The following is a 24590-nucleotide window of genomic DNA, read 5'->3' as shown; positions in this document are numbered from 1 at the left end:
AATGTTATATGACAAGAGAGAATTAAGATTGCAAAGGAAATTAAGGTTGCTAATCTGCCGACCTTGAGACGAAATGATTATCTTGGATTATCCAGGTGGGCCTAATGTGATCACAAGGGTTCTACATGTGGAGGAGAGAGGCAGAAAGGGAGGTAAGGGTAAAAGGAAAATATATCTATAGAAGAAAGACATAACAAGGTTCAACATTACTGGCTTTGAAGAAGGGGTAAAGGAGCCAAGAACCAAGGAATGTGGGTGGCCTCTAGAAGCTAGAAAAGACAAGGAAAGAGACTCTCCCTTAGAGCCTCCAGAAGGAACTCAACCTGCTGACACCTTGATTTAAGCCCAGTGATACCCATTTCAGACTTCTGATTTCCTTAACTGTAAGATGATAAATCTGTCTTGTTTGAAGCCTTTAAGTTTCTGGTAATTTGTTACAACATCAATAGGAAGCAAAACTTGAACAATATTCTTATAGTCCAGTTATAGCAAGCATTTTGGTTTAAACTATGGATAGAAAGGTCTCCCACTCTTCTTCCTTCCCATGTCAGTTAAATATGAACTTCTGTGCCACCCATTTCTGGGTGATGGAGAAAGAGGTAAGGTTTAAACAAGCTGAATTTGAAGCGATGGTGAATATCGAAGTTGAAATGCCCACTTAGTTTGAAATGTGGGACTCTTGTGTCCCACATAGGTCAGCTGTAGGGAACTGGTGTGATCTCTAAAGACTAGAGTGAAAAGAAGAATAGATTGTTGAGGGACAGCCAAAATGTGAAACGGAGGTATTGAGATCCTAAGGTATCCCACCATTTTTTCCCAATGAAACAGACTTTGCAACTGGAGGCATAATACCAGAGTGAATAAATTAGCAGCATAGGTTGTGTAAACTACTTCCTTGGAGAAATATCAATGGCAACTGATAAGATTGATTAATCCAAGTACAATATTGACCAAGTGGAAGAAGAGTAAAATCACCCCCAGGGTTGCAGCACAAAAACAGCAATCACTGGTTTATCCAGCTTAAAGATTTTGTCTGATGCACAGACAAGCTAAAAACTCCATGTGAGCATTTGAAATAATTTGGCCTTAGTACTTTATTCTCCAGCTCTAAATAAGGTATGTCTGGAAATCATTGTATATTACTTAGATTCTTTCCCAACTGCTGTTGCAAAACAAGGTAAAAACATCATTATTGTTAAGTTCACAGTGCTGTTAAAATTCTGGAGATGGCCTATTTAATTTGACAAACTGGCTTGTTCAGGGCCTCTGATCTGCATCCATTATATGAATTTTGTCAAAATAATTCCCTATGTCTGCCTGTGTCCGCATACATTATCAATATGTAATAATGCATTCTGCCTGGCCTTCATTTTAATTAAATTAAATTGCAGTGGTTTGGAGTCCTGGAAGTTCAGGAAATCAGCCATCCGCCTTTAATAGTACTGCTATAGTATTTTGGCAAGAAAGAGTGGTTTTTCAGGGAGAACTAGACTTCCTAAAGGTTCACAACACATAGGAGTCTGTCTGAATTGTGTTAGAGAGAAACAGGGGAACATTAATAGTTATAGGTGCTAAGCTACGGTTGCTTTGTGCACACAAAGTATCTCTGAGAGCGATGCTTTAGAGATCATAAATTTCCGTTCAGTAAAACCTAAGCAGGCTGGGCAGCCACAAAAATAGCATCCACTGAGTATTTTAATAATAAATGGGTAGTGCTTTACAATTTGCAAAGTGCTTTCACATGCATTATCTCATTTTAATCCTTATAACATTACTGCCTGGTAGGCATCCTGTGATTAATATGATCTTCATTTTACAAAGGTAAACTGAGGTTCAGAAAGAGGAAGTTACTTGCCTTGGGTCCTGTTCAGAGCAGGGATTCAAACTTGGATCTCCCAGTCCTGAGTTCTGTTTGCCTTTCACTTCTGTCTCTCTTCACTGAAGTGACCAACCCACCTTACCTAGTATCCCATTCAATGCCACAGTGGCTTTCTGTCAGGAAAGCTAGCAGAGATAGTAATCTTTCATCATTTCTCTCCACTCATGAATTCATAATCATTAACTGCGAGCATGGCTGTTTTATCCATTCAGCTGTATAGGCCCAGCACCAGTGACATGACTTTTTTAAGGACCTACAAAATGTTTGCAACCTGAAAAATAAGCTCATTGGCACCAAAATATGAAAAGAAAACCAGAAAATCAACATTAATAAATGTTTAAATAAATGTCAGCAAAATGGAGCATTATGTCAGCTTGTCAACTGCAACTCAGTTTTCACACATACGAAATATGTTTAATGTTGGATATGGGTTGTGGGTTGTATCCCTTTTAATATGTCTGATAAGATGTGGGATAAACCTCAAAAAGTAAGAGTGCCCAGGCCTACCAGGAATTTTTTTAATGACCGTAATTGATACTCTGGTAAGGTAAGCAAGCACTCTGTGCCCATTTCAAACTGATGGTCATGCCCCTTAGTAGATTGTGAAATCCATTCGGTGAGTTAATCACATATTTTTTTAATGGAATGGAATGTAATAGAACAAAAATGAACAGAATAGAAAACAGTAGAATTAAAAGAGTATTGTTTTGCAAAAATTGGTTTCAATTATAAATATGTGTATGCGTGTGTATCTCCACATGTGTATGCAGGGTCACAATTAAATGACTTCAGTGCATAAGGATTTCAAAGCTATTGGTAAAATTATACACTCAAGAGACAGAAAAAGTTACAAACCATATGACTTATGTTTTTAATTTTTTTTAGAATTTCCTCTAAATTTTTTTTATTATTATTATAGTTTATTGAGGTAACAACTGTTAGTACAGTTACATAGATTTCCGGTGTACAATTCTATATTACATCATCTATAAATACCATTGTGTGTTCACCACCCAGAGTCAGTTCTCCTTCCATCACCATATATTTGATACCCTTTACCCTCATCTACCACCGCCCTCACCCCTTACCCTCTGGTAACCACTAAACTGTTGTCTGTGTCTATGAGTTTTTGTTTCTCATTTGTTTGTCTTGTTCTTTTGTTGTTTTTGGTTTATATACCACATATCAGTGAAATCATTCGGTTCTCTGCTTTTTCTGTCTGACTTATTTCACTTAGCATTATAATGTCAAGATCCATCCATGTTGTCATAAATGGTCCTATTTCATCTTTTCCTACTGCCGAACAGTATTCCATTGTGTATATACCACAACTTCTTTATCCATTCGTCTATTGAAGAACATTTTGGTTGTTTCCATGTCTTGGCCACCATAACTAAAGCTGCAATGAACATTAGGAACACACCTATCTTTCTGGATAAATGTTTTCAGATTTTTCCGGTAGATACCCAGAAGATATTTCCATATCTTTAAGTTCATTTTCTGGAGATTTCTCACTTTCTCTCTGAGCTTTCTTGTTGCCTTGGTTATTCATGGCAATTAATGATTTATTGTTTGTCTTCCTAGACATCTACAGGAGTGGCTTCTGCAACAGGTTGATACAAAGAGGTCTTTCTTTTGTTTTCCAGCACATGTTGTTAGAATGTTTTATTTTCTCTCCGAATGCAGCTTTTTTTTTCTCTCTCACACTGCAATGTTATGTTTTTTCTGCACTATTCCAGCTTCTCGCACAATGCGGGGATTCCCTGGAAAGTGGGCTTCTCTTCTGTTAACAGTTTGCGTGGATCATAAGGCACCGCATCCCTTTAGGGATACGGAGAGCTTTTGAAGTTCCAAAGCTCTTCCTGCACCAGATTCAGAGTCCATGTTTCAGCAGTTCTGTTTATTCATGCAGGCATCCGCCCAGATAGGTGGGGACAGGGGCAGGGTGCATTGTGAGAGGTGGCCCAGAGCAATGGTGGTGACCACCACCACAGCAGGTCCTGCTTCCACAGCTCCCCTCTTTGCCGGAAGTAGTTGGGCTATGAATCTGTGTCTGTGGACCACAGTTCTCAGAACTGCAAATATTCTGTTCTTTTGATCCGACACTGCTACTTTTCTGCTTCTAGCACTGGTCAGGTGGGCACAGGGAGAGCTCTGGGAGGGCAGGAAGGGGGCGGCTAGTCTCAGTGTCTAAGACTTCCATTCTCTGCGGCAGTGAGGGCTTAAACTTCTATCTTCAACCGTCTTCTCTCGGTCTTTGCTTCGAGGTCTCTGCCGTGAGTGTTGGGCTCAGCCATGTTCACCCGTGCTTTCCCCTCAGCCGTGTGGGCCAGAGGTGGAATCCAAGCAATCCAAATTCTTCCCTCTTCTACAGCTGTGGTAGTTCGGAGATGCAGCAAGCTCGGAGCACTGAGCTAGGTCTGTGTCCTGCGCCCACATGGCTCTGTCTCCTTACTTCTCCCTTCCCTCCTCCCCGCTCATGCGATTCGCCCACCTTTAGGTGAATTCAGTCATGAGACTCTTTGTCTTGCCTGTCTGCTGTGCAGGGAGTCCTTTGTGGAGTTATAGTTTTTTAATTTGTTGTAAATTTCAGGGGAGAGTTCCAGATGCTCACCTCATGCCGCCATTTTGATGACATACCTCCACCGACTTATTTTCTAAGTCAGCATTTATGACTCTTCTTGCTTCCCAATCCTGTCTTCCAACTTGTCTCAGGGCAGTATGGAGATAGCTCTTCAAGATTGGGTGACCATACAATTTATTATTCAAACCAAGATACCTTTGAGAGCAAAGGGAGTGCTGTTCATAATTTCATCACAACATCAAATATAACCATGTACTGGTTTTGGCCATCCAGGATACATGGGTCTTCTATTTCAAGGTTATCCCTAGCTTCCAGTCCTTGTCTTTGTAAATGCGAGTAAATAAAATGTTATTTTTTAGCATTTCAGAATTGTGGGTCTTTTAAAAACTATGATCTAGCACAGTGGGAAAAAGCACTTACTACAACGCCACTGGGTTTGAGCTCTGGTTCTGCTGTTTACTAGCCAAATGACCTTGGATTAGTCACTTCACCTCTCTGAGTCTATCATCTCATCTATCAAATGGTAATAAATATATCTTCCTCATGAGTTTTGTGAGTCACCAAATTAGGTAATATAAACAAAAATGTATTTAAATGTTAAGTGTTATACAAATGTGAGGTAATATTATTTTATCACATCACCTGCCTGACGCATAGAACAGTTCAGTGAAGGTTTGCTGAGTCATTAAATAGCAGCCCCTTTCTTTCCATTACAATATTGCATCCCCTTAACCAATCACATTATTTCACAGAATAACCAATCCATTTTCAAGGTGAATCTATTTCCTAAATCTTCCCCAAAAGAAAAATGCATAAATACTGCTAGAGAATAGTAACCTTTTGTTTTATTCTGTATAGGGTAGGGAGAGGGGGAAGGGGCTGTTCTTCATTTGTTTTTGATGCACTAGAGAGAAACTGACTCTCTAGCCAATTTAACCTTCTTAAAGCTCTTGAAGATACCAAACCTCAAGGCCTTGCACACATGCTGTTCTCTCTGCCTAGAATGCCCTTTCCTATACTTCATGAGATAAACCCCATCTGCATAAAGAGGTTTCTCCTTGTCTCCCCATTCCAACTTAAATTCTCATTATGCTTTCTCATAATACCCTGCCTTTTCTCATCATAACATTTATCACAATTTATGTGTGTGTGTATATGTGTGTGTGAGTGTGTTATTTGCTTTTGTTTTATATTTGTTCCTGTCACTAGAATGTGAGCTCTACTGAGGGGAGTCCTGTCTTGTTCTATCCCCAGTGCCTGAAAACAGGAGGTATGTACCCATTAAATATCATATATTTTTGAATGACTGAGCAAACAAATGAATAAAGACAGAGGCTATGTTTGACCCCTTGCCTATGCAGTTGACCCTTGAACAATATGGTTTTGAACAGTGCGGGTCCATTTATAAGCACATTTTCCTTCAATAAATACTGTAAATGTATTTTTTCTTATGGTTTTTTTTTTTGTTTGTTTTTTTTTTTGAGTTCCAAGCCATTTTATTAAATTAACAAAAGACTAATTCAATGATGGGTCATTAAAAAAATTAGACAATTTTCTACTAAACTTTTGTGGTTGATGTCATGACAGAATAATCGGCCTTAATCATGACCAAACCCAGGACTAGATGGAACATTAGTTTGTTCTTTTTTTTTTTTAATTTATTGGGGTGACAATTGTTAGTAAAATTACATAGATTTCAGGTATACAAGTCTGTATTACATCATCTATAAATCCCATTTTGTGTTCACCACCCAGAGTCAGTTCTCCTTCCATCACCATATATTTGATCCCCCTTACCCTCATCTCCCACCCCCACCCCCTTACCCTCTGGTAACCACTAAACTATTGTCTGTGTCTATGAGTTTCTGTTTCTCATTTGTTTGTCTTGTTCTTTTGTTGTTTTTGGTTTATATACCACATATCAGTGAAATCACATGGTTCTCTGCTTTATCTGTCTGACTTATTTCGCTCAGCATTACACTCTCAAGATCCATCCATGTTGTCACAAATGTTCCTATGTCATCTTTTCTTACCGCCGAATAGTATTCCATTGTGTACATATACCACAACTTCTTTATCCATTCATCTATCGAAGGACATTTTGGTTGTTTCCATGTCTTGGCCACCATAAACAAAGCTGCAATGAACATTGGAGCACACGTGTCTTTATGTATAAATGTTTTCATATTTTTGGGTAGATACCCAGGAGAGGGATTGCTGGGTCATATGGTAATTCTATTTGTAATTTTTTGAGGAATCTCCTCACTGCCTTTCTTATGGTTTTCTTAATGTTTTCTTTTCTCTAGTTTACTTTATTATAAGACAACAGTATACAATGCGTATAAAATATGAAATATGTGTTAATCAACTATGTTATTGTTAAGACTTGTGGTCTACCACAGGCTATTAGTAGTTAAGTTTTAGGGGAGTCAAATGTTATATGCAGATTTTTGACTCTGCTTATAACATTTGGTGGCTGGTGCCCCAAACCCCCATGTTGTTCAAGGGTCAACTGTTTAATGGAATGGTGGGCATGCCAATGGAGAGGAGGGCATTGCCAACGTACGCAAAGGTACTTGAAACTGTGGATTTGAGCCAGTATATTACCTTGACTTTGGTAACACATGGGTCATCCAGGTTGCAGGTTCACTTTTATTCAGGTAGGTTTGGACAAAGCAGCCATTAAAAAAAAATCTCATAATATTAGATTTCAGAGTGTAGGACTTCATGGCAAAAGTGTTGTGTGATTACCTTGCTCCTGGATGCTTTTTATTTTTCCTACCTGTACTTTCTCTTCATCCAGCTATCTCTCATTTTTAGTACTATCATGTTTAAACCTTATTTTTGTAAACTGGTAAGGTGCAGATCCTAAGTAAAGTATTATCAAATCAAATCCACTGATTTATTCAAAAGATAATATATCATAACTAAGTAGAGTTTGTTTAGGATCACAAAGATGGCTCAACATTAGGAAATCTATTGCTATAATTCACCACCTTTATTAGATTAAAATAGAAAACTATGTGACTATTTCCGTAAGTGCTGAAAAGGCACTTGATAAAAATTCATTACCTGATTCTGACACTCTTAGAAAGTTACGAATAATAGATAGATAAACAAAATATTTCAGGCCTTTTGGCAATGTGTCAAATTGTGGAGCCTCTGGGGTCATCCTATCGTATGATAGATCACTAGAGAATAAGGAAAGATAGTGTTCTGAAAACAGGTACCTGTTTTCAGTGTTACCGAACTCAGGTTCAGCTGCTTGCCACTTGTGAGCCAATGACCGAGATACAAGCTTGGTGGAAAGAAAAGTAGATTTATTCAAAATGCCAGCATCCCAGGAAGGTGGCAGACTGCTGCCTCAAAAACCACCTTCCCCCTTCTGAGAACAGCCAGAAGGTTTTACAGGCATGTAGGAAGAAGCAGAACAAAAGAAAGGGAGAGTTAATCAGACAATTCCTGGGTGATGACATCTGGAAAAAACAAACAAACCAACCAAAAATAAAATAAAATAAAATAAAATGCTTCTCAGAGTCCAGTTTTTTCAGAGATTAAGTTATCTTGGACCCTGTTGTAGGAGTGAATCTCAGTCTGGTTGCCAGCGAAGAAGATGTCTAAGGGCTGGAACAGTTTCTTTCAAGTCAGTGTTCCGGAGTTTAAACAGATTAACGAGGTATATACATGCAGCCTTGAGAAAACAGGGTCATTAAATCCGGTAGGAAGGGAGGGAAGTAAAGAAAAGGGAAAAAATAGTTTTAAACTAAATTACATTGTTAAATCAAACTAAGCTAAAGTGTTAAATCTTAAAAATAGAAAATATAGTGCTACACTACAGTGAAGACATTTCATTACAATTCAGAAAGAAAAGGATTGAGTCAGTTATGAGCTGTATGAGAAGGGGGAATTAAAAGATGCATGAAAGTTAAATTCAGAAATTCCTGTCAATTCCCTGTATATGGTATTGCAACAGATAAATAACAGTCATGTCATTGATTGCATCTGCTTAAATAAATGGTGTTGGCTTGCTATAAAAAAAATACAGTGTTACCCTTACATCAGTAGGTAGCATTTTATCTACATAGTCTAGGTCTATTGTTGCCATGGCCTGCATTTGGTTCTTTAGATCTTTCGTTTTTTGCTTTTGTTGTTTTACATTAATCTAGCATTTTAAAGGAATGGAAATATTTATTGTTCCATTTAATGATTCCTTTTGGTTAAGAAGGTTTTGGTCTTGTTGTTAGTTACTTTTTAAATGTCATGAAATTCTTTGTAGATGTTCCTTGATGTTCATGAAGGTGACATGTAAATTTCTCACGCTGACTATCAGACTACTTTTAATTATATACTGCCTTCATAAATACAACTATTATGAATTCTGAAGCCTTAGCCTGAAGCTCTTGAAAATCATTCGCTTAATCTTGTCATATTTCATACTTTAGCCTTATTGCGTGACATCTTTACCTTGGCTAATTCATGTCAATCTCCTATCCCAGACCTTAATAGGTGAATGTCACAGTCACTAAATTGGGTGTCAGGGGCACTATGGCCCTCCGCTTTCTTGTAGTCTCCACATCATACAAATGCTGCTGCTATGATAAACAGAATGAGCACTCAGTGATTTTTCCAATGTCAAATGGCTATGGGAGAGCAAGCTGCAGTCTTTCTTCATAAACCAGTATAATATTTGCAAGATGACTAACAGCGAAGTCAGGGATGCAATCCTGTGACCAGAGGACATAGTCATCTGCAAAAGTAACAAGCTTTTCTTGAAAATCAATGATTCTTGGTTAAGAAACATTTCATTAATATCTCTATGGAGGTGAGGGAGAGAATACAGGAAGACAGAAATCCAGGCGGAATTAAACGTGCCACAAAAGAGGCTGTCACCTGGTTCAGAGTAAATATTCTGCCATATTAATGACTTTTCCTCAACTGCCTTTCCAATATATATACACAAGCATGGGACCCACTATGCCAGCCCCTGGGAAATGTACTCCAGGGCTGCCCTTCCCCACCTAGCTCCACTCACTACCAGACTAGCGTACAGTCTATAGCTCCTCTGAAATGTTGATGAATAATAATTTTTTTCTTTCTATTACACTATTTTTCCTAGTCCCTACTCCACAGTGCCAGAGGCTAAATCTTTGGCCTATACTATGCTGTGTTGATGAACAAACATGATAGGCAACAGGCTGACTGGGAAATGGTAGTAGTCCACCCTGCTTATTTAACTTAGACTCAATTGTCACTCAATACCAGGCAGAGTGTAATGTCAGCACTTGGTATTTTAAGTGCCAGCCCCTAAGTAGCCCTTTTTCCTCCCTATTTAATTATGTGAAAAATGGTAGGCGTTTAGTGCATTACAGTTTGCTTCTATGAGAAGTCTAGGATTGGTTGCTACTGTATTTGGAGAGCAGCTCAACTTTGCGGGGTGAAATGTCCGCCTTCTCATCAGCCGATTGCAAGTTCTAGGATTATGTTTAAATGGGTTGCTGTCAGAAGGAAACCTTCCCTTTTTATTCTAAACAAGGAGCCACATACAAAAATACCCTGACACACAGTCATTCTTACTAAAGTCAGTTGGAATTTTGGACAAGCGTTAAGTATAAATTATAACTTTATTAGCTCATAGTGCTTCCTCAAGAGAAAGTAAATCTAATAAAAATTAAAAGGAACTTATTAAGTGGCTGCTTCCTTGCATTTGGTATGAATAGGTGGGGAAAGTAATATAATTGTAGTTTGTGTAGCCAATACCCTTTTTTTGTTGTGGACTAGAGAGCAATTCAGAAAGCAACTATGAGGAAGTGAACAGAGTGTGTCTCTTACCATTGTATCAAAAACTCTTTACTTGATACTTTATGTAGGTTTTTCCTGCCACAGAGTTGGGAAGATCTTTAACTCTCACTGACAGTGGAAAAGCAGGCTCCAAACCACCACTGGAGGTCACCAGGGCATATTACTTATTCACAAAACTGCACAGTCACCTTCTGGATAATGGATTGTAGGGGAGCTCACAAGGCTTACAATGTACAAATGACAGATCTTGGCAATGGTAGGGAAGGAGATGATGGTTTTAAGGGAACTTGTAAACATTGCTGTTGTGATTATTTATTAATCAAGACATATGAGTAAAAATGTTGGCAAAAGAAGCAGAAACTGTTATTCTACACACCAACATGGCCCTAAAGTGTGCTTTCTCACCACCTAATTTTTCCAACTTGAGATACAGTGTTGTCTTTGACTTTTAGGCTTGATTCCCCAACTTGAACTGATCAAATGCAATCTTGAAGGAATGCACTTTAGAATCATACAATGCTGGTGCTAAAGGGGGATTATAAGAATTATCTAGTACAGAGGTCTTTGATCTGAGATCTTTATTTCAAGAGGTCAGTGAGCACCCTCTAGAATTATATACAAAATTTTGTGTATATATATTTTTTTTTCCTAGGGAAAATATCTATAACTTTTATCAAGTTCATAATAAATAAAATCTTCTCTGACCGAAAAGAGTCTAAGAACCACCAATTCTAGTCCATCTTCCACCCCCCACCCCCCATTTTTTTTTTACTAATGAAGGACATGACTCCCAGAGATGGAAAATAATTTGCCCAAGACCACACAGGTAGCTAATGGCAGATGCAAGAGTTGAAGTGTTTTCTGATTCTGGATTTGAAACAAACTCTTTCCACTATACCAGAATTGTTTTAACAAGTACAGGGCCATGATAAGATATCAAGAGATTTTAGACAGCAATGAATTGTGCCATGAATGTAACCTAGATTACCTTTGACATCCTTTTCGTCACTGAAATTCTGTGTTTCCATCCACTTTAATAGAGAACAGCATTGACACAGATGATCCCAAACTAATTTATATTTAGAAATTATTTCCATTTCATGATTAGTATTTCCCTCTCCTCATTGATGTCCCTTACTAATAATGCTTGGTTAGGGCTTAGAGTATAATGAGTTTGCATTCCATGAGCCTTTACCAGCTGATGGCAGGGTAGAAGGGCATCCCCACCAGGACCAGTTACATAATCTGCAGGGCCTGGTGTTAAATGAAAATACAAAGCTTCTTGTTAAAATGTTACCAAGGATTTCAAGACAGTGACAACAGACCATTAAACCAAATGTGGGGCCCTTCTAAGCATGGGCCCCTGTGAAACTTCAGAGGTCACATATCTGTGAAAATGGCCCTGATCCCTGTTAAAGCTAGTCTGTAATTTAATATTGGCCACAGATGATCCACAAAGTTAGAGAGTTGTATATTCCTAATCATAAGGACTTTTTGGATTATCTGTGCATGTGCTCACACACACACACACACACACACACACACAGACACACACACACACGCACATGCACAGATAAATCAGTTTAACTAAAAATATCCTCTTTTCCCTTCATCTAATGCCAAAAATCAAAACTAGCTTGCTTTAGTTTTTCATCTTGGATCTACTGTGCTGACATTGTTTAAGCATAGATTTTCTTTCTTTTTTCTTTTTTTTGTGAATTTTTTTTAAATTTTATTTTATTAAATTTATTGGGGTGACAATTGTTAGTAAAATTACATAGATTTCAGGTGTACAATTCTGTATTACATCATCTATAAATCCCATTGTGTGTTCATCACCCAGAGTCAGTTCTCCTTCCATCACCATAGATTCGATCCCCCTTACCCTCATCTCCCACCCCCCAACCCATTATCAGTTTTCATAACCAAATTATAAAAGAAGGAGTTCTCCAGAGTCAGGTAGAAGCAGGTACTCGAAAGCAATGGCAGAAAACCAGCTAGGGATATTTTAAGCTGCCAGGAAGGGGGAAAGAAGCTTCGGGGTATGCAGTGCAATGAACTAATAGTCTCAGTTTTCGAACATCATGAGGACAAAAAGAATTTTAAATTCAGAAATCTGGGGTTCCAACAGGTGAGCAGGTTTACCAACTGAGACAATGGCTGGGACTTGGTATACTTGAGCTACACATGTTTCAGTAGGGCAGAAGCACCCACGCTACCACATTCTGCACTTCCCATTTTAGTGGCATGCCAGGATTCCAAGTTTAATGCACAATATCTGTGCTTCATCAGAGTTGAAGCCAAATGTTTGGTGATGTCCCATTGGTTAGCTCTATGCAGAAACCAAAATATAATATGCACAACATGGAATTTACACTGGCAGTGCTTGCAACACTCTAAGCAAATTCAGACTTCTCGACAAATTAATGGCCAGTTAGCGCAGGAGAAAATATAAATTGGGCAAATTGATTTTTATTAGTCTTATTTGTAGCCAGTTGTTACATAAGTGACCCAGTACCCCAAAGTCAGCTTCCTAAGTGTGTTTTGCACTCTGTAGAGAAAAGAAACCAGCCTTCTCTGCATTTCTTCCACAAAGGTAAAGAAAGAAATTATGTCACAACAGCTTAACCCTTCACAGAGCTTATTTCTTCAGTTTTACAACACAGCCTCCAATCCAAAAGTCTTACTAAAGCTTAAAGTCTATAAACATATGGTACATACCTAATGACAGTCCTCATTCATATATTTATCCAATACGCACTGACTGATCACTTTTGGATGCCCAATGCAATGCTAGGTGCTATGCTGTACTGTGCTAAGTGAAAGGCATTTGCAGTCAAATTTCAACCCAAATCAGAATTCAATACCAAATGTAACATCCACAGAATTATTAACCAGAGTGAAAATAAAAACTATATATTTAAAATTTTTCTAATGTGTTATTAACTCTTTGTTTGCAGTATCTGTGGGATATGAATATGAAACTTGCCCTGACTTTATTCTCTGGGAGAAAAGGACAGTCATTTTGCAAGGTTTTGAGATGGATGCTTCTAACCTAGGAGGCTGGTCATTGAATAAGCATCATATTTTGAATCCTCAAAGTGGTAAGCAGCTTTTAAAATATTCATTAATACTGTTTTTCTAATGCTATACACATACGTATATACATACATGTGTAAAACATATTCATTGTAGAAAATTTGGAAAATTATAAGGAAAAAATTACTTATAACTCCACCACGTAGAGATGACCATGTTAGTATATTTCCTTTCAAATACAATAATCTGATTTCTAATTAGTGCTAGTACAGTGAGAGCTCTTCATCACAGTTATATGAAACTGGGTTTTCCTCCTATCCCAGGTGATTAACCAGTTTATCTGACATTGTAACCAACTTTTTAAAAGTGGAACAATAATTTACATATTAAATATTATATTATATAAATATAATCCAAGACACCATCAATTATAAGTACTCCATTATTTTATGGAAAATGCTTCCAATTAAACTGTGATATGCATTGATTATAAGATACATATTTATTTCAGAGATGTTAAAATGTGAAGCAAAATGTGCATCTTAGAATTAATGAATCATCTATGTAATAGAGGGCTTTAGTGAATTCTGTACCATTTTAAGCACAGTGACCATGTAATGTGGCATTAACCCCATTTAAAAGATCAAGAATCTGAAGCTTAATGGTCACATGACCTTCCCCAACATTGCACAGTTAGTAAGCAGCTAGAGCACTGTGCTCTTTCTCCTACATAGTAGTTGTTTACCCACACAGCTGTCAGTATCTCCAATAAGAAGCTAGGAATAAAGGGACAGTAATGGGTTAAAGAAAAGAAGAGGTAGAAAAGACAGGGGAAGAAAGTGAAAGTCTGGGGAAAGTGTGCAGTCCTGGACTTCACTTACTTTTAAGTCTTCTAAGTCCTGGATTTAGGAAAACAGGAAAAAAAACAATGAGAACAAGACTCATGTTAGGTCTTTGCCTTCTTTGAACTACATTTCCTGCTGTCACTTTCTCCTAGTTTGTAATAAAAACGTTAAATAAATCAGGAGACGGGACCGCAGGTGGCCCTTGAGCCCATGTGTCTCTCAAACAAACTGATTTTGCTACCCTGGTCATAAATGCTTCATCCCAGTTCCTCCACCATCTTTTGCACCCTACTGGGAAACCAGTCATTGGTGTTTTCATCCAGCTTTCATTTGAACATCTGTTGGTAAGTTTTCGCTGAAAATCACAGTCCTTTTCATCTAAAGAGGCAGAATTTGGGTAGCATTCAGTAGAATATGTACTTTGGGTTATTTGTCCAGGACTGGGGAAGCAAATGGATTGAGGTAGGTACATTCCTTCATTCAGCCATCCTTGTATCCATTTTATCTTTGTGGAACAGCTGACTAATATCCAATTATTTTGTAAGGCCAGGAACTGACCAAGGCTAAGTGATCCATTTTATAATTACAGTTACAATCTTACTTCCTGAGCACCCTTGTTGGATCAGCTGAGCCAAACAGCCACATAGGCAGGGACATTTTGATTGCCAAAGCTAACCCGGTTTGCTTCAGCCATGGAATGAGACCACCTACGATAGTCCTAGTGTAGGATCCTGAAGGTGAATGAGTCCATTGCGGTATGCCCCCACTGTACCTCCTTTCTCCCTCTCAAGGAGGATTCTAAATTCCATTTCAAGTTGTTTACTTTTTAAGAGCAAAGATTCAGGCACAGATATAAAAATGTCAACTTTTTTCTGTTGTCAAAAGGAGAATCACAGTTTTTAAAGTACCAAAACGAAAGGGCAGATGCCACTTACTAAATTATTACGTTTTTGTTTTGATTTGAAAGAGTTTGACATTTTAAGCAGCCATTTCTTTTCCACTCACTTTTATTGGCTTGTATGGATTGTATCTTCCAAATGCCTGTCATTGACATTAAACACAAAGTGGGAAATGACCTCAATGGAGCCAGCCCCCAGCTGTGTTCTCCCAGTCCTGTATCCTCTTACTATTTGCTTCACACAAGTTTAAAAATTCAGTATAGAGGGGAGCAATTCAGAAAGTCGTCTTTTCTCCCCCTAGTTGCACAAATTTATTTTCTACACCCCTTATTCCCCAATAATTAGTTTTTAGGTAACAGGTGCCAAGTTATTACTGAGAATCTTTTTAACAGCTTTACTGAAGTATAATTTATACACCATAAACTTCACACAGTTTAAGTGTGTACATCATTGATTTTTAGTAAATTGTAGAGTTGTGCAACCATCACAACAGTTTTAGAATATTTTTATCACTCCCAAAATGATTGCTTGTGCTTACTCTAGCCCCACTAAATCTGCTTTCTGTCTCTTTCTGAAAATTATGTTCTGAGAAAAAAACCTTTCTTTTGTTAGTTTTTTGTTTGTTTGTTTTTTAAGGAATATTTGTTCATTTTATCATTTCATCTTCAGGCACGTTGTATTTCTAACCAAGAACTGATCACACTTGCCAGGATCAGATCTGAAGCCAGCTCTGCCATTGCTTTTCAGCCTGACCTTGGACATGAACACCTCTCTTGGGCTGTTTTCAAAGTTTAAATCCCACCAACAAAGGCAGTTTTAGAAGCAGGAATGAAAGTCTGAGGGAGCAGCTCTAGGAAGGCCAATTTAGAAAGCAATGCTCTTTTCCCCTCATGTCACAGTCTTTTCTGACTGATTAAGGCAAGAGCAATGTCTCTCCAAATTGCCCCACTCCTCTTCTTTCTGTAAAAAGCCCAACTCTTTAGGCACCCTGCTTTTTGATTTGAGACAGATAGCAGATTAGAAACAAGAATGTATCTTCCCCCAGTTTCCTCTCACTGGTTAAAAAGAAACCTGTAATTAGATTGGATGTCTGCTGCCATTCAGTTCTTTAATTTTTCTTTGGCTCCGGAATCATTATGCAGTGTGTAGTTTCTAGTAGGCAGTGTTTTCAGACCATTTGTCATTTCATTTGCAGCAATTATATTTACCTGACAATTAACCATTGGTTGTGGAGAATTGTTTCCAAATATTATGCCTGATATATATGGATGGTTCCTACTTTCACTGAGGTAAAGAAACGCCAAGAACTTGTATTTTTCAATATTATTCCTTAAAAATACATCTTTTTAGTGATTATGGAGAGTGCATATTCATTCCTTTTAGGATAAATCAGTTCTTTAAAATTATGTGAAATAAAAATGTGTACATGAATCATCTATTACAAAGCTAAGATATTTGTTGTAGTTTATCTTTATATGAAACATATCCCCTAGTGTTTCTTGCCAGTTGAGTGTTAAAAATTATTAGAAAGAACAATCCAGAGTATTAATTGAGTATCATCATTCATCTGAAATGGATGAAGAATTTCCTTTAACTTGGCCTCTAAGGTAGGCCAGTGGTATGTCAACAAATAGTTTTACTGGGAGTGGAAATAAATTTCCATTGATCATACTGGCATACCTCCCAGTTTGTGTTTATATCCTCTCAGTCAAGACCTAAGAGGAATATGTATTATGTCCCTGTTTTTCTTTAGTCTGAAAAATGGTTTCTTCTTTGAAATCAGCATAAAGCACCACCCACTCACTGGCTTCCAAGGGAATTTTTATTTCAACCTTATTTACAAGCTTCAAAAGAAGTTCTGAACAAGATAGCAGGAGGATATGAGTAGTGTGTTTAAAAGTATGCTTCACTTAATACACAATGGACTGTTCTTTGGGCAGAGAAAAGGGAAACTTAGGGGAGAAAATGAGCAGTAGGCCCTATCCATGGGGTATTTTTGTTGTTGACTGCAAACAAGACACCCAGTCCTAAGCAGGAAGATGGCCTTCAGATTAAGAATGTGTGTTGTCCTAGGATCATTTGATTCGGGTTTCAAAATGAGCGTGTGTGGCAGAATAAACAGGAAGGGATGCAGCATTAATTGATAAAGATTTCCAGGAATATAAACAAATTATTTTCAAGGAATCTTTTGCAGAAGAATTGGTATTAAATCATTGTTAATAGATGGTATACCCTGGTTCTATGTAACGGAAGGTTACACAGATTCTTGAAACAACAAAAACACCCTTCAAAATGATCTATTTTTCCAGGGCAATACAAAAGGGGTTTGCCCATTTTTGTTATGATTGCTTCAGCTTTAAACATGAATGGTAATTTCACTGGCACTTTAGTACCTTGCATGAAAACAACATGTCAATTGTTGAGATGTAATCAGACAGTATATTGCCTTATGTTTTATTTCCTTTAATCATTCTTCTTCTATGATGGAGTGCTGGACTTTCTAATGGAAAAGGGGAGTTTTAGAGTTGCAAGCTTAGAATAATGCTTTAGAATACTCATCTTGGAGTTTCCGGAAAAATGGGGGCGGCGTGAGGTGAGCCTCTGTAAAGCTCCCCTGGAATTTACAACAAATCGAACAACAAAAACTCCACAAAGGACTCCCTGCACAGCAGACAGGCAAGACAAAGAGCCCCACTAACAAAATCACCTACAGGTGGGAGATTTGGGCGAGCGGGGGGAAGGAAGAAGGAAGGGAGAAGTGCGGAGACGGAGACAGAGCCGCGCGGGCACAGGACGCAGACCTAGCTCAGTGCTCTGAGATCGCTGCTTCCCGGAACTACCGCAGCTGCGGGAGAGGGAAGGACTCGGATTGCTAGGGCTCCGCTTATGGCTGACAGGTCTGAGGGGGCAGCATATAACTCAGCTGAACCCAACGCTCACGGCAGAGACCTTGGAGAAAACACTGAGGGAAGAAGACAAAGCGGTGGTTTAAGCCCTCATGCTGAACACAGGATGGAAGCCTTAGGCACTGAGACTAGCCGCCCCCTCCCTATCTTCCCAGAGCTCGCCCCACCCCCACCTGCGGGGGTGCTAGAAACGGAACAGTAGCGGTGTCAGAGCAAAAGAACAGAATATTTGCTGTTCTGAGAACTGTGGACCACAGACACAAATTCGCAGCCCAACGAGTTCCGGCAAAGAGGAGGGACCTGTGCAAGCAGGACCGGCTGTGGTGGTGGTCGCCGCCATTGCTCTGGGCCACCTCTCACAACTCACCCGGCCCCTGGCCCCACCTATCTGGGCGGATCCCTACAGGAGTAAACAGAACTGCTGGAACATACGGGCAATTTATCAGGAGCTGGAAGAGCTTTGGAACATCAAAAGCTCTCCGCATACCCACCAGGACACTGCGCCCTGGGGCCTAGACGAACTATTAACAGAGGAGAAGCGCGTCTCCCAGGGAATCCCCCCATTGTGTGAGAAACTGGAATAGTGCAGAGAAAACATAGCACGACCGTGTGGGAGAAGAAAAATAAGCTGCAGTTGGAGAAAAATGAAACATTCTATCAACAAGTACTGGAAAACAAAAGAAAGACTGCTTCCTATCAACCTGTTGCAGAAGTTACTCCTGTAGATGTCTAGGAAGAGAAATAGTAAACCAGTAATCGTCACGAATAACCAAGGCAACAAGATAGCACAGAAAGAAAGTGAAAAATCTCCAGAAAAGGCACTTAAAGATTCAGAAATATGTGACTTAAGTGACAGAGAATTCAAGATTGCAGTTCTGAAAAAACTCAACGAGATACAAGAAAACACAGATAGGCAGTTAAATGAACTCAAACTCAATCAAAGAACAGCATGAGCATTTTACGAAAGAGATTGAAATTCTAAAAAAGAACCAAGTAGAATTTCTGGAGATAAAGAACTCAATAGAAGAAATTAAGAATGAAATAACCAGCTTAGGTAGTAGAGTTGACCAGATGGAGGAAAGAATCAGTGACATCGAAGATAGAAACCTGGAAATGACACAGATGGAAGAAGAAAGAGACTTGAGACTTAAAAGAAATGAAAGAACTTACAAGAACTTTCTGACTCCATCAGAAAGAGCAATATAAGAATAATGGGCATACCAGAAGGAGAAGAAAGAGAGAAGGAACAGAGAATATATTCAAACAAATTGTCGATGAGAACTTCCCAAATTTGTGGACAGAACTGGACCCTCGAATCCAAGAAGCAAATAGAACACCTAGTTACCTCAATCCCAACAGGCCTTCTCCAAGGCACATTGTATTGAAGCTGTCTAAAATCAACGACAAAGAAAGAATCCTCAAGGCAGCCAGGGAAAAGAAGACGGTAACTTACAAAGGAAAGCCCATTAGATTATCATCAGATTTTTCAGCAGAAACTCTACCAGCCAGGAGGGAGTGGAACCAAATATTCAAACTATTGAAAGAGAGAAATCATGAGCCAAGAATAATATATCCAGCAAAGATATCCTTTAGATATGAAGGAGGAATAAAGACCTTTCCAGACATACAGAAGCTGAGGGAATTTTCTAATACACGACCTGCACTACAAGAAATACTAAAGGAGGCTATTCGACCACCATCAACAGGGACAATTTGTGGCAACCAAAACTCAAAAAGCGGGAGAGTAAAGGCCTGAACCGGAATATGGGAATGGAGAAAGTAAGCGTGCTGAAGAAAATGGAATACTCTAAATATCAAACTTTCTTTTACATAAACTTAAGGGTAACCACTCAAAAAAAATCCAGAACTGAAATATATACTGAAATAAAAGAAGAAACAGAGGGAAACATCATAGAATACCACCACACAGAAATAATAGACAACAACAAAAAGGCAAAGAAACAATGGAGACACAGCCTTACCAGAAAACTAAAGATAGAATGACAGGAAATCCTCACATATCAATAATCACCCTAAATGTAAATGGACTGAACTCACCAAAAAAAAGGCACAGAGTAGCAGATTGGATCAAAAAACTAAACCCAACCATATGCTGTCTCCAAGAGACACATCTCAGCTACAAGGACAAGCATAGACTCAAAGTGAAAGGGTGGAAATTGACACTCCAAGCAAATGGTACCCAGAGAAAATCAGGTGTAGCCATAATGATATCAGATGAAACAGACTTCAAGGTGAAAAAGATAACAAGAGACAAAGATGGACATTTCATAATGGTGAAGGGGATGTACAACAAGAAGACATAACAGTCATCAATATTTATGCCCCCAATCAGGGAGCACAAATACACCAAGCAACTACTAACAGAACTAAAGGGAGAAATTGACCAAAACACAATTATACTAGGGGACTTAAATACATCATTGACAGCTATGGATAGATCATCCAAACAGAAAATAAATAACGAAATAGTAGCCCTAAATGACACATTAGATGAAATGGACATAATTGACATTTATAGAGCACTTCATCCTAAAACATCAGACTATACATTCTTTTCTAGTGTACATGGAACATTCTCAAGGATAGACCATATATTGGGACATAAAATCAGTCTCAACAAATTTAAGAAGATTGAAATCATACCATGCATATTCTCTGATCACAAGGCTTTGAAATTGGATATCAACTGTAAAAAGAAAGCGGGAAAAAACAAAAATACATGGAGATTAAACAACATACTTTTAAAGAAGGACTGGGTCAAAGAAGAAATTAGAGGAGAGATCAAAAGATACATAGAAACAAATGACAATGAAAATACATCCTACCAAAATTTTTGGGATGCAGCGAAAGCAGTGTTAAGAGGGAAATTTATCTCATTACAGGCCTATCTCAAGAAACAAGAACACTCCCAAATAAATAACCTCATGTTACACCTTAAAGAACTAGAAAAAGAACAAGTAAAACCCAAGGTCAGCAGAAGAAAGGAAATAATAAAAATTAGAGCAGAACTAAATGAAATAGAGAACAAAAAGACAATAGAAAAAATTAATGTGACAAAGAGCTGGTTCTTTGAAAAGATTAACAAAATTGACAAACCCTTGGCTAGACTTACTAAGATAAAAAGAGAGAAGACACTGATTAACAAAATCAGAAACGTAAAAAGGGAAGTTATCACGGACACCACAGAAATACAAAGGATCATCCAAGAATACTATGAAGGACTATATGCCACCAAATTCAACAACCTAGAAGAAATGGACAAGTTCTTAGAAACATATAGCCTTCCAAGGCTGAACCATGAAGAACTGGAAAATCTAAACAGACCGATCACCAGTAACGAAATTGAATCAGTCATCCAAAACCTTCCCAAAAGCAAAAGTCCGGGACCAGATGGCTTCACTAGTGAATTCTACCAAACCTTCAAAGAGGATCTAATACCAATCCTGCACAAACTCTTCCAAAAAATTGAAGAAGAGACAGTACTCCCTAACTCATTTTATGAGGCCAACATTACCCTGATACCAAAACCTGGTAAGGACAGCACAAAAAAGAAAACTACAGACCAATATCTCTGATGAATACCGATGCAAAAATCCTAAATAAAATTCTAGCAAATCGAATACAACAATGCATTAAAAAGATTATTCATCACGACCAAGTGGGGTTCATCCTCGGGCACAAGGATGGTTCAACATACGAATCCATCAATGTGATACATCACATAAACAAAATAAAGGACAAAAATCATATGATTATATCAATTGATGCAGAAAAGCATTTGACAAGATACAACATCCATTTATGATTAAAACACTTAATAAAATGGGTATAGAAGGAAAATACCTTAACATAATAAAGGCCATATATGACAAGCCCTCTGCTAATCTCATAATTAATGGAGAAAACTGAAGCCCTTTGCTCTACGTTCAGGAACACGACAGGGCTGTCCCCTATCACCTCTGCTTTTCAACATAGTGTTAAAGTCCTTGCCAGAGCAATCAGGCAAGAGAAAGAAATAAAAGGCATCCAAATTGGGAATGAAGAAGTTAAATTATCACTCTTTGCAGATGACATGATGCTATATATAGAAAACCCTAAAGACTCCACCAAAAAGCTATTAGAAACAATCAACTAATACAGTAAAGTTGCCGGCTACAAAATCAACGCACAAAAGTCCATTGCCTTCCTATATACTAACAATGAAATCTCAGAAAAGAAATACAAAAACAATTCCTTTTGCAATTGCAGCAAAAAGAATAAAATACCTAGGAATAAACTTAACCAAGGATGTGAAAGACCTATATGCTGAAAACTATAAGACATTTTTGAAAGAAATTGAAGAAGACACAAAGAAATGGAAAGACATTCCGTGCTCATGGATTGGAAGAATCAACATAGTTAAAATGGCCATATTACCCAAAGCAATATACAGATTCAATGCAATCCCCATCAAAATCCCAATGGCATATTTTAAAGAAATAGAACAAAAATCATCAGATTTGTTTGGAACCACAAAAGACCCTGAATAGCCAAAGCAATCTTAAGAAAAAGAACAATAATGGAGGTATCACACTTCCTGACTTTGGCTTGTACTACAGGGCTACAATAATCAAAACAGCATGGTATTGGCAGAAAACAGACACATAGACCAATGGAATAGAATTGAGAACCCAGAAATAAAACCACATAAATATGGACAGATAATTTTTGACAAAGAAGCTAAAACATACAATGGAGCAAAGACAGCCTCTTCAATAAATGGTGCTGGGAGAATTGGATAGCCACGTGCAAAAGAATGAAACTGGACTGCTATTTGTCACCATGTACCAAAGTTAATTCAAAATGGATCAAAGACTTAAGCATAAGACCTGACACAATAAACTGCATAGAAGAAAACATAGGTACTAAACTTATGGACCTTGGGTTCAAAGAGCATTTTATGAACTTGACTCCAAAGGCAATGGAAGTAAAAGCTAAAATAAACGAATGGGACTATATGAAACTTAAAAGCTTCTGCACAGCAAAAGAAACCATTGACAAAATAAAGAGGCCACCAACTGAATGGGAGAAGATTTTTGCAAACAGTGCCTCCGATAAGGGGCTAGTATCCAGAATATACAAGGAACTCATGCAACTCAACAACAAAAAAACAAACAACCCAATTGAAAATGGGCAGAGGACTTGAAGAGACATTTCTCCAAAGAGGACATACAAATGGCAAATAGACATATGAAAAAATGCTCAACATCACTAATCATCAGAGAAATGCAAATCAAAACCACAATGAGATATCACCTCACCCCAGTCAGAATGGCTATCATCAACAAGACAAATAGTAACAAATGTTGGAGAGGCTGTGGAGAAAAAGGAACCCTCATACACTGTTGGTGGAATGCAGACTGGTGCAGCCGTTATGGAAGGCAGTGTGGAGGTTCCTCAAAAAATTAGGAATAGAATTGCCATATGACCCAGCAATCCCTCTCCTGGGTATCTACCCAAAAAATCTGAAAACATTTATAGATAAAGACACGTGTGCTCCAATGTTTATTGCAGCTTTGTTTACGGTGGCCAAGACATGGAAACAACCAAAATGTCCTTCAATAGATGAATGGATAAAGAAGTTGTGATATATATACAAAATGGAATACTATTCGGCGGTAAGAAAAGATGATATAGGAACATTTGTGACAACATGGATGGATCTTGAGAGAGTAATGCTGAGCAAAACAAGTCAGACAGAAAAAGCAGAGAACCATGTGATTTCACTGATATGTGGTATATAAACCAAAAACAACAAAAGAACAAGACAAACAAATGAGAAACAGAAACTCATAGACACAGACAATAGTTTAGTGATTACCAGAGGGTAAGGGCGGTGTGGGGTGGGGGTGGGAGATGAGGGTAAGGGGGATCAAATATATGGTGATGGAAAGATTACTGACTCTGGGTGATGAACACACAATGGGATTTATAGTTGATGTAATACAGAATTGTACAGCTGAAATCTATGTAATTTTGCTAACAATTGTCACCCCAATAAATTTAATAAAATATATTTAAAAAAAAAATAATAGTCATCTTTAGTTTAAATTGCCAGGAGCCTGGTCATAACATATCATTTTGAAGGTAATTGTTAACTATACCCTTATATTGATATTTTAAAAAATGGAGATCTACCTGTGAAAATAGATGTTAATAACAAATTTGGTATTTCCAAGCCAATAATTGGGAATATTTTTCAATGATATACCCTATAATGCATTGCTGAGATACTGATATGCTGTTTCCTCATTTATTAGAGAACATATCATAATCTCATGTGTAGGATATTCAGTTAGTGGTTATCAGGAGATTTCTTTTCAATGATGTTGTGCAACTGTCATTCCAATTCTCATTCATTTCCTCCCAATTCATTTAAATTACGGTATCAATCACACTACAGTTAAGTGGTTTTGGGAACTATGATTCAGTCCTATTAATCTTACTTGATTAACTATTCTAAATCTTAAGGAATTTTATACTGCTTAATAAAGTTATTAAAAAATTAATAAGAAAGTGATCTTCAAGATATATCAGTTATGCAATAAAACACCAATTTGTTGGGGCATAAACTCCTAA

The 24590-nt window shown here is 37.9% G+C and overlaps 1 protein-coding gene across 13 annotated transcripts in view; it reads left to right on the top strand.

Annotated features, from left to right (window-relative positions):
- The window catches only part of TENM1 (teneurin transmembrane protein 1), a 1181603-nt gene that overhangs the window by 1003514 nt on the left and 153499 nt on the right, over positions 1-24590 (top strand). For all 13 annotated transcript variants that reach the window (XM_074324280.1, XM_074324286.1, XM_074324287.1 and 10 more), the window contains one exon: positions 13223-13366. In XM_074324280.1, the coding sequence (XP_074180381.1) occupies positions 13223-13366 (144 nt within the window). The remainder of the gene's footprint in view (positions 1-13222; positions 13367-24590) is intronic.

Source organism: Rhinolophus sinicus, chromosome X (genome assembly GCF_036562045.2).
Source record: "Rhinolophus sinicus isolate RSC01 chromosome X, ASM3656204v1, whole genome shotgun sequence".
Taxonomy (NCBI): domain Eukaryota; kingdom Metazoa; phylum Chordata; class Mammalia; order Chiroptera; family Rhinolophidae; genus Rhinolophus; species Rhinolophus sinicus.
The sequence above is the reverse complement of the archived record's forward strand: the minus strand, read 5'-3'. Positions and strand labels throughout refer to the sequence as shown.